This window comes from Spermophilus citellus, assembly GCF_964194105.1.
Source record: "Spermophilus citellus genome assembly, chromosome: 2".
In the NCBI taxonomy this organism is placed as follows: Eukaryota; Metazoa; Chordata; class Mammalia; order Rodentia; family Sciuridae; genus Spermophilus; species Spermophilus citellus.
Genome location: NC_138183.1, coordinates 50,421,576 through 50,432,510, shown reverse-complemented (window position 1 = coordinate 50,432,510; position 10,935 = coordinate 50,421,576). Strand labels below are relative to the sequence as shown.

Genomic DNA, 10,935 nt, shown 5'->3' with positions numbered 1-10,935 from the left:
TAATAGAATCCATGGACAGCACAGTTGATAAAATGTCAGAGAAGGAGTTCAGAATGTACGCAATTAAAATGATCTCTGAATTAAAGGATGACCTAAGTGAGCAAATACAGGCAAAAAATGAATACTCCAACAAAGAAATAAGAAGAAATATAGGCAACCATCAATCACAGCAACAAAGAGATAAGGGAGCAAACACAAGAAGCAAAAGATTACTTCAGGAGACAAAAAATTGAAGGAAAAAAATGAGAAATCCTTCAAATGAAGGAAATAATAAATGAAATAAAAAACTCAATAGAAAGCATCTCCAACAGACTAGATCACTTGGAAGACAGAACATCAAATAATGAAGCAAATAAACTTTCTTCTCAGCAGCATTGGATCCTTCTCCAAAATAGACCATATGTTATGCCACAGAGCAAGTCTTAGCAAATTCAAAAAATAGAGATACTACCCTTAATTCTATCTGACCATAATGGATTGAAATTAGAAATCAATGATAAGATACATAATAGATGTTACTCCACATATGGAGACTAAAAAATATGTAATCGAATGACACATGGATAACAGAAGACATCAGGGAGAAGATAAAAAAAAATTCTTAGAGGTAAATGAGAACTCTGATATAACTTATCAATATGTATGGAACACTATGAAGGCAGTGCTAAGAGGAAAGTTCATTGTATTAAGTTTATTCATTAAAAGAAGAAAAAGCCAACAAAAAACCCACCTGACATCTCAAAGTCCTAGAAAAAGAAGAACAAACCAACACCAGAAGTAGTAGAAGACAGGAAATAATTAAAATCAGGGCAGAGATCAATAAAATTGAGACAAAGGATTCAAAAAATTGATGAAACAAAATCGAGTTCTTTCAAAAAATAAATACAATTGACAAACCCTTAGCCACCTGAATGAAAATAAGGAGAGAGAAAACTCAAATTACTAAAATTAATGATGAAAAAGGAAATATCATGATAGACACTATTGAAACACAGAAGAAAATTAGAAATTATTTTGAAAATTTATACTCCAGTACAATAGAAAACCTCAAAGACACCGACAAATTTCTGGAGGTCTATGATTAACCCAAACTGAGTCAAAAAGAGATACACAATTTAAACTGATCAATTCCAAGCAAGAGAATAGAAGACCCCATCAAGAGCCTACCAACCAAGAAAAGCCTGGGACCAGATGGATTCACAGCTGAGTTCTACAAGACCTACAAGGAAGAAATAATACCAATACTCCTCACATTATTCCATGAAATAGGAAAGGAGGGAACCCTTCCAAACTCATTCTATGAAGCTAGTATCATCCTGATATTAAAACTATGCAGAGACACAACAAGGAAATAGAATTTTAAACCAATGTCCCTGATGAAAATCGATGCAAAAATTCTTGATAAAATTCTGGCTAATCACATATAAAAACATTAAAAAATAGTTCACCATAGTCAGGTGGGGTTCCAGGGATGCAAGTTTGGTTCAACATATGGAAATTAATAAATATAATTCATCATATCAACTGACTTTCAGATAAGAATCATATGATTATATCAATTGATGCAAAGAAAGCATTTGACAAGATTTATCATGTTCAAAACAATATAAAAACTAGGGATAGTAAGAACATACCTCAAGATTGTAAAAGCTATCTATGCTAAAACCAAGGTCAACATTATTCTAAATGGAGACAAATTGGAAGAGCATTCCCTCTAAAAACTGGATCATATGATTCTTATGTTGAACAAAACTTGTATCTCTAGAACCCCACCTGATCATGGTGCACTATTTTTAATTTGAGGAGTATTAGTATTAATTATTTTCTTAATACTGTTGTATATTCGATGTATCCACATCCATATATATCAGCCAGCTTCTTTGGTAAATGTTGTGTTATTATGATTGTTCCACTGATCTCCAATTCCCCCATTTCTATCCCTTTGTTTGCACTTCTCCTATTCCCTGAGAACAAACAAATTTGAAATTAGACGAATGAATAAGCCTACAATGAACTTTAGGAGTTCAAGTTAAAGGAGGAGTTGTAGCTCTCTTACTTTAAATCAAAAGGTAGACTTGAGAGTTAATTTAACTTGTGAGCAAGTTCTATCAAAAACGGAAATAGGAAAAAAGTTAGACTGCTTTAACAAATAGTCAACCTGTGTAAATGCAAAGGGAAAGTTTCCCAAAGAAATTCAAAGGGCTATTCCAGTTAATGCTTGGAGGATAAGTATGGAAAATAGCTTTATTGCTAATATGGGGCAAGTTTTACTGGTCTCCATAGAAGAACAAACTAGTTATAATGTTGCCTTCAACCAAAGTCTTTTCCAGAGAAAGCACCTAACTCTCTTCAGTTCTGTGAAGGATGAGAGATGAGGAAGATGCAGAGGAAAGGTACGAAGTCAGCAGAGGTTGGTTCCTGAGTTTTTAGGAAAGCAGCTATGTCCATGACATAAAAGTGCCAGGTGATGGAGCAGGGACTGAGGTAGAAGCCTCAGCAAGTTATCCAGAAATCCCAACACACTTGATGGAGGTGGCTATGCCAAACAACAGATTTTCAATATGGACCAAACAATCTTAAATTGGAGGAAGATGCCACCTAGGACTCAAGAGAAGTTAATGGCTGGCTTCAAAGCTGCAAATGACAGACTGACTTTCTCTGTATTAATGAATAACAGTTAGTGATTTAAGATGAAGCCATTCTCATTTGCCATTCTGAAAATCCTAGGGTCCTTAAAAATGAGTAATTCCTAATTTATCAGCCTTTGTTTTATAAAACAAACAGAAAAACCATCAAAGAGATCCTATTCATATATATGATAGTTTGCTAAATGTTTTAAGTTTACTGTTAATATTTGCTGCTCAGAAAAGATTTCATTCTAAATATTACTACTCATTGACAAATCTGGGCCCCTAAGTGTTCTGATGGAGATATACAACAGATTTTTATTGTTCTCAGGCCTAGTAATACTAAGTCCATGCTTTATCTGATACATCAAGGAGTATTTTTTTTTAAAGACAGATGAAAAGCACCCCCTCTCAGAAAAGGGTAAACTGGGTTCCAACATGGGCTCCACCTATTCATGAACCACCTGTGCTTTCATTTTTCTTTTGTAAATGGTAACAACAGTAGAAGCTCTCACTGTTTTGGTCACTGGTGTCTCTAGTAATTCCATGGGCTGAGCATATGATACATGTTTGACATGTATGAAAAGCAAAAATGTATTGCTATTAATAAGATAAGGATCAATTTTGCAAATTCGTAGTGTCTGACTCACAACAAACACTTTACACAACTTAGATATTTCTTTTCATTAACATAATCTATATTATTTAACTGCATTATCTTGGGGGAAATACATTTTGAAAGCATCAATTTTTGCTTCTTGTCAAAAAAATGACTTGAAGAATATTATCTTTGAGTCTTTTCTTCCCTAGGGGAGAACATGGTGCATCTAACACTTATCCATTATCCAGAGGAAAACAGATTTCACAAGTTTATTGCATATGAACTTGTGATTTAGTTGTTTTGTGCTTCCTGACTCTTTGAAGCCTGGATTCATCAAGCCCTGGATCAGGGATTAGTGACTCTTCTTTTGGCCCACACCTGCTTGATACTTTACAGTCTTTTATCTATCTCACCTCTCCTCTATCCCATCCCATAATTTCCATCTCTGATAAGATGAATGTAGTGGTTATTTTTGGTACTTTTCACCCCAGTGGGGTATAGCATTCCTTATATTTTTATCACATTCAGACACACATTTATATTCATTTTCTGTTCCCAATCAATGGGATACAAAAAGTGAGAACTTTGGTTTTCTGTTAAAAAAAATGAGAAAGAAAAATACCTTGTGCCTTGCATGACAGAAAAATACCTCGTACCTTGTGTGCTATATAGAACAATTACAAAGGCCATTGACCAGTATATCTTTAGATTCCAGTATTGGCATTTAGAAAAAATTGATTTCCTTCAGTTTTATGAGAGTCTATTACGATTGGACCTCTGCAAATTCTTGAAAAATTTGTTAATTAAATGAAAAAATAAATAAAATTGATGACTTTTTCTCAAATTTGTTTTCTCATTGTCATGATATTGGTCGAAAAGTGTTAAAATTACTCCTTTAAGGTATGAATAAATCTTAGTTATTATTATATTTGTGGTGCACAAAGCTCTGCCCTATTTGACAAAGCTTATATCTTAGTATCTTTCTCTTTGGGTTTTCTAGACTGGAGATGTCGCTACCTGGTAGAGTACTTCCCTAGCCTCAGTAGGGCTCTGGATTTGATCCCCAGCACTGGGAAAAGAAGTCACTAGGCTTTCCTTTATATGATATGAAAAGCATGCATGGTGAGATCATGGAGATAAGAAAAGTGTGTGCAAGATTAGTGCTCCAGTCCTGTGGCAAATAGATGACTGGGGTTGGAGGACATTCCTGGGTGGCTTGATCTCCAAGTTACATCCTAAGAGGTGGCCTCCCTGTAGGGATGGGCTGTCATTGTCTTCCATATATATGCTTTTTATGTTTGAAACTCAATTCTTACCAATGTGTTGTGGGCTTTGAGAATTAAATACAAAGTTTCATAACTTATTATTTAATTCAATTAATGTTAATCAACAAATAAATAATTATGTAGTGAACTGAAGAGTAGGCAATAAAAATTGTCTAAATTATATCTAGCAAAGTGGAAATTCAATAATTTTCTCATTGAAGGTAATGCAAAGTACATCAGAAATAAATGTTTAGAAAACAATTTTATAGCTTGTAGCACTTAACTGATTTTTAAGTATTTTATTATGTCGCTATTATTCTATTTTTATAAAATGTTTGTTTGCATATGAACTTGATACATACAATTTCTGTAAGTAAGTTAGTTTTATTAAAGTCACTGAGTAAATTTATTTGGAAAATTAAGTTCAATGTCAATAGCTTTTCAGCTTAACTTTTAGCTGAATTTTTAAAAGGCATTTGAAACTCTGTATTGAATATAAAGTTTAAATTCAACATTTAAACTTCACTTAAAAACTAGTTATATCCAGTGGGTATATAAATATGTAAGTAGTATATCTGTTATTAAAATTAAAATTTATTTGAATTCCCATTTTCTCCTGCCTGAACTATAGGAAAGGCTGAGTGTGGATGTGCACACCTTTAATTCCAGTGACTCTGGATGCTGAGATAGAAGGATCACAAGTTCCAGGTCAGACTCAGGAAATAAGTGAGGCTCTAAGTAACCTAATGAGACCTTCTATCAAAATTAAATAAAAGAGCTAGGGGTGTGGCTAACTCGTAAAGCTCCTTTGGGTTATATCCCCAGTAACTCCCCACCCCCAAATTAAGAAATTAATAGAAATTTCAGTTCAGAATAAAATACTAAAATGTGGTCTGAGAGCAGTGCACGGGTAACCAATAATGAAAAAATGATTGGAAACACTCCTCTAAACACGTGTTGCAAAAGCATAAAGGAAAGCAAAAACAGAAGTAGAAAGTTCTGGGGATGACATTCAGAAAACGGAAATCATATTGGTTCCTATTTAAGACATAGGAACAAGTCAAGGGCTTCAGAGAACCTAGAGGCAATTTGCAAGACCACCCATCTCAAGCAGCTCAGCGGCATCTTCAAGATCCCCAATGGCCTTGCCCTTGGCTTTCCTGCTGGCCCTGGTGGTGCTCAGCTTCAAGAACACTTGTTCTCTGGGCTGTGACCTGCCTCAGATACACAGCCTGGATCTTGAAACTTCTGAGGAAAATGAGGAAGGAGCCCTGACACTCCTGAAAAATATGAGGAGAATTCCCATTTTCTCCTGCCTGAACTACAGGAAAGACTTTTCCTTCCCCCAAGAGCAGTTGGAGGGTGAGCAGGTACAGAAGGCTCAAGCTGTTGCTGTCCTCCATGAGATGACCCAGCAGGTCTTCAACCTCTTCAGCACCCAGAAGGCCTTTGCTGCTTGGGACAAGACCCTCCTGGACACCTTCCTCAGTGGCCTCTATCAGCTGCTGGATGACCTGAAAGACTGTGGGTCCAAGCAGGTGGGGGTGGAAGAGGCTGTGAGGAAATACTTCCACAGGATCAGTGTCTACCTGAAGGAGAAGAAATACCTGCCTTGTGCCTGGGAGGTGGTCAGAACAGAAATCATGAAATCCTTCTCTTCATCAGCGAATTTGTATGAAAGACTAAGGAGCATGGAATGAGACGTGGACCAGCAAAGAAATGCTTCTCACTGATGAACACACCTTACCACACTCTCACAAGTTCTGCCATTTCAAAGACTGTTATTTGTTGCAGTAATTCAGAGAAGAATTCAACCAATTTGTCAAATCTAGAGGCACTAGACCCTTACATCCTTGCAGATGTTATCTATTTATATATTTAAATATTATTTATTTAACTATTTATGAAATTTTATTTATTTAATTATTATAATACTATGTATACCTTTACAATGTGATTAATAAAACCAATCATTTCTTTATATTTAATCAATTGATTTTTTTTGTTCTTCATTAATTCCTTCTTCAATTTTTTAAATTCTTTCAATCTTGCAGGAGAATGGGAGGTTAGGTAAATATTTCTTTTCATTCTCTCCCATTTTTGTGTTCAGCAGCAAAATAGAAATTTTAGTTCTAAATGCTGATTTCTATGTTGTGCTCATTTCATGCACATCATTATATTTGCATTTTCCCATCAACTTAGTTGTGATACTTTCCGACTAGTTGAGATTTTAAAAAATCAACAAAATCTGGATATTATAAAATCTTACCCCATATGAAGGGAAAGATAATGGGATTTCTCTTACTCATCTCTCCTTCAACTCCCATGGGGTTCCCACTTAAATATTCTTCATCCCTCACTAATTATGCCAATTCCATCTATTTTCCTCTGCAGTGATGCTTTCAATACACAAAACAGCTGACATATATGGGGCTGAGAGGTGGTGCATATTAGTGGGGTACCGTATTATGTTTGGTGCAAAATTTAAATCAAGTTAAACACGCTCATCTCCTTGAATATTTATCATGTCTCTTTTGTGAACATCTCAAGATCCCTCCCTCCAGCTTTTTCAAATGCACAGGAGGTTTGTGCTCTGAACAGTCACCACAGCCTGCAATTGCCACCAGCTTCTTGCCTGTTTCCACCTGTACTGGGGAATCATTGATCAGCCTTTCCCATCTTTCCACCTTCTGTTCTCTGTGGCCTCTGGTAAGCACCATTCCACTCTCAGCTCCTATAAGATAAGCTTCTCCCTATTTTACACATGAGGGATATTCTGTGGCACTTGTCTTCCTGTCCAGCTCATTTCACTTTACATGATGATCTCCAGTTCCATGCATGCTGCAGATCACAGGTTTTCATTCTTGTGTGTGCGTGTGCACGCACATGCACATATGTGTCTATGAATAATATATTATATACTATGTAATATATAATTAAAAATATTAGCATAATATACATGTATATATACATGTGTTTGAAACATTTCATTTGTGATTGCTGTGGCAATCCTCCTTGCTCCATACTTCCATGGATCCTGTCATGTGACTCCCAAACCACAATAGTTTCCTCCCTCTCTGGTTCAGAAATCTCCTTTGTGCCTGGAGTGGTGGTGTGTGCCTGTAGTCCCAGAGGCTCTCCAGGTAGACAGGAGGTTGGCAAGTTAAAAGCTGGCGTCAGCGACCTAGCTAGGCCTTAACCAACGTAGGGAAACATTGCCTCAAAATCAAAAAGTAAAAAGATCCTGGATGTGATTCAGTGTTTAAGTAGCCCTGGGTTCAATCTCGGGTACCAAAACAAAAAAACAAACAAACAAACCAGATTGAAACATACAAACAAACAACAACAACAAAAAAAAACGATTGTGATGTCCTGCTTCATTTCTCATTAACCTGCCTGTGTAGACATCTTTCTATTAGGGTTTCTAGCTATAAACTTTCTCTGAAATTGTATGCAGCCACCAACTGAAAGCAATGGTTGAATGAAAGTTCTAGATTTTCCAGAAACCTCCAAGAGAAGTTTTAGTTCCTCCTAGTTAATATTTTTGGAAATAAAAGCCTGTAGTTATTACAGTGATGTAAGAGTAGTTGTGACACAAATAAAGAGAAAGCATGATTTGTTTTACTCTGGAAGCTATTAAAATATTGACAGAAGAAGACAGAAGCCTACAGGCCAAGATGGGCAGAGAAAGATCCAAGTCTGGCAACTAAGCTTCTGTTCTATGCATAATTCTGGAAACTGGCAAGAGCCTTTTTACATAGAGCTAAAATAGGCTGTTCTCCTGGGAGGAAGTGACCCAATATTGGAAGAGTCCATTTCCTTAACTTTTCATCTCAGAGAAGGAAAAGACTCCTAGCCCCAGGCAGGTAGTGTCCTCTTTGGGCAAAGGACAGGTGTGTGGGAGAAAGGGTCAGAATGTTTCACTTCTCTCCAGCCTGATCAGCCTTCCAGAGTCTCCTGGCCCTTCAGTTTCTCTGTATCCTATGTGATGCTAGGAGCCAGGAGAGCATGCCTATTGTATATAGGAGGCAGGACAGCACACCTGAAGGGAAATCAGGAAAAATCTAAGTGGCTAGTTTTACAATTTTATTCCTAGTATATTACCCAACATGACTTTACAGTACAGAGAATTTTTTTTTTTTTTTTGGAAGGAGGGATTGAAATCAGGACACTTTACCACTGAGCCACAAACCCATCCCTTTTTATTTTGAAACAATGTAAAACTTGCCAAGTTGCTTAGGGCTTCATTAAGTTGCAGAAGCTGGCCTTGAACTTGCCATTTCCTCCTTCCTTAATTTCCTGAACCAGTGGGATTTCAGTGTGCACTTAATGCCAGATAAAATTCTGTCTCTTTGAATAATGACTTGGAAGTCTTACTCCACCTTGATTCAGGACTAAGACATAGCGAGGGCAAATTAAAGAGTTTTTAGGGAATGCAGAAGTAGCCAGGTGACAGCCTGTGGAAGAATCCATTGGGAAAGACTCTGTGAAGTTTGAAGAAGTCTGAATAATGTTGTTGCTTAAGAGGATGATCAGAAATTGCCTGTAAATTGCTGAGCTAGCAGAAAAGGGCTTGGAGGGAGGGAGGGATCATTCCAACCTTAGCTCAGATCACAGACCCAAACTTTCGAGTTCTTCTCTCCAGATGAGAGGAGGGAGGCTGGGATACTCAAAGTTATATTCATCTTGTGGGCTTCCTTTCCCCCTGCCCCGTCCCCTCCGTCCCCAGCACCCCCTTCCCCACCATGGAGAAGACTGCCAGCGTTTCATTGGAGGGTTTTTCTGCCCAGAGGAATCCAAGCCACCCTAAATAGCCACCCTAAGTCTCACCATCTCAAATAATTAAGCCACCCTAAATCTTAATATCTCAAATAATTAACAAAAAATAAAACACAAACACTCAGAAATATATTTACAAAAGTGATGCATCTGATAGATCTCGTCCACATGGGTTCTTGAACTAGACAAAGACAAAATGGCTCCCATAGTTTATTTATGGGGGTACATCAAAGTTAGGGGTAAGGTTTCAAGGGAAGAGTCTTGCTTTGTGATGTCTTGCATCCAGCAGGTTGATTGACATCCTGGCAGATCACACCCTTCTCAGGTGCTGTGTGGGATCTTAGGCGAGTTTGAGGGGGAAGTTCACCTGCAGTCAATCCCTGTGGGGAATGCCCCAGGGAGTTCCCAGTGCCAGACTTAGCCTCAGGAGGCTAATATGCTCAACAGTCCATACACAGCCCACAGAGGGCTTGTGACAAAATCAATCTCTCTCTCTCTCTCTCTCTCTCTCTCTCTCTCTCTCTCTGTCTCTCTCTCTCTCTCCCTCTTCCTCTCTCTCTCTCTCTCTCTCTCTCTCTCTCTCTCTCTCTCTCTCTCTCTTTCTCCCCACTCTTCTCTGTCTCTCATTGCTCAACAACTTTCAACATTACTGCCCTGTCCATCCTTTGATTAATTTTTAATGTTGTTTACTTCTTTATTGTCGTTTTACTTCTAATACTTTCACATGCCATGCTCCCATGCAGAAAATTGCACAATTCGTCTCTGTATTCTCAACTTACACTGAGAAATCTCCAGAACCGTCTTTCTGACATATCCAGATGTCAATTTATTATATAGTGAAAAGTGTTGGAAACCAGATAAGAAAGTGGTGAAGCTGGCAGCCAGGGGCTCTATCTCAGCCTGGGAAACAAGACTACAGAAGGACACAGGGAGACTGCTTGGTCCTGTCCTTGGTGCCTTGAGCAGTGGCAGGTCATGGTAAAGCATGAGCTGCAGAAAGCTTGTGAGTATAAGAAGTAAGAGGAAGAAGATGGCTGTACCTCAACCCTCCCTGCCTGCTAAGCCTCACACTGCACAGGGCAAGGTGGGCCTTCTAAGCCCAGAAAGATAGTCCACAGCAAAAACCAGATGCCAGATCCTTTGGCATCTCAATCTCTCTGCTGTATGGATTTGATGTCACACTTTACTTGGTTCAGAAATCAAGTCCATGTCTGTTCTTTCAGTCCTTAATAGGACCTTCCAGACAAGCCATTACCTCAACTACCCCTGAGATGCTAACCTTGGATCATTGGTGAGTTTAGAATAGTTCATCTCTCCAGATTTATTTGTGTCTCCAAGGAGCTCTCTAGATGACCTAACACAAATAGTGTTAATGGGAAGTAAGAGTCAATACTTTCAGAGATCTTAGTCTATAGTCAGGCTACAATAAATTTTGATGGTAAGACTGAAGACTAGAACTAAAATGTTTGAGACCTTAGAACTTCCTTTTTTCAATTCTAGGTTTCTCAAAGCAGACTTTTCATTGTCTTAGTAGATTATGACCAAGTTGGAATGCACAGCCAAGGTCAACATCCACAGTCCTACCAGATTCGGTGAGTGTGCTAGTACTGGAGCCTGTGGCCAAGATGCTGTTGATTGTGAGACTCCCCTCTCTTCTCCTAAG

The 10,935-nt window shown here is 37.9% G+C and overlaps 1 protein-coding gene across 1 annotated transcript; it reads left to right on the top strand.

Moving 5' to 3' along the window:
* Nucleotides 1-5,632: 5,632 nt before the first annotated feature.
* LOC308642914 (interferon alpha-5-like) lies at nucleotides 5,633-6,193 on the top strand (the record flags this gene model as incomplete). The annotated part of the gene is made up of 1 exon (XM_081282298.1): nucleotides 5,633-6,193. The coding sequence occupies one exon, from the start codon at nucleotides 5,633-5,635 to the stop codon at nucleotides 6,191-6,193; it is 561 nt and encodes a 186-aa protein (XP_081138424.1).
* Between the last annotated feature and the right edge of the window lie 4,742 nt (nucleotides 6,194-10,935).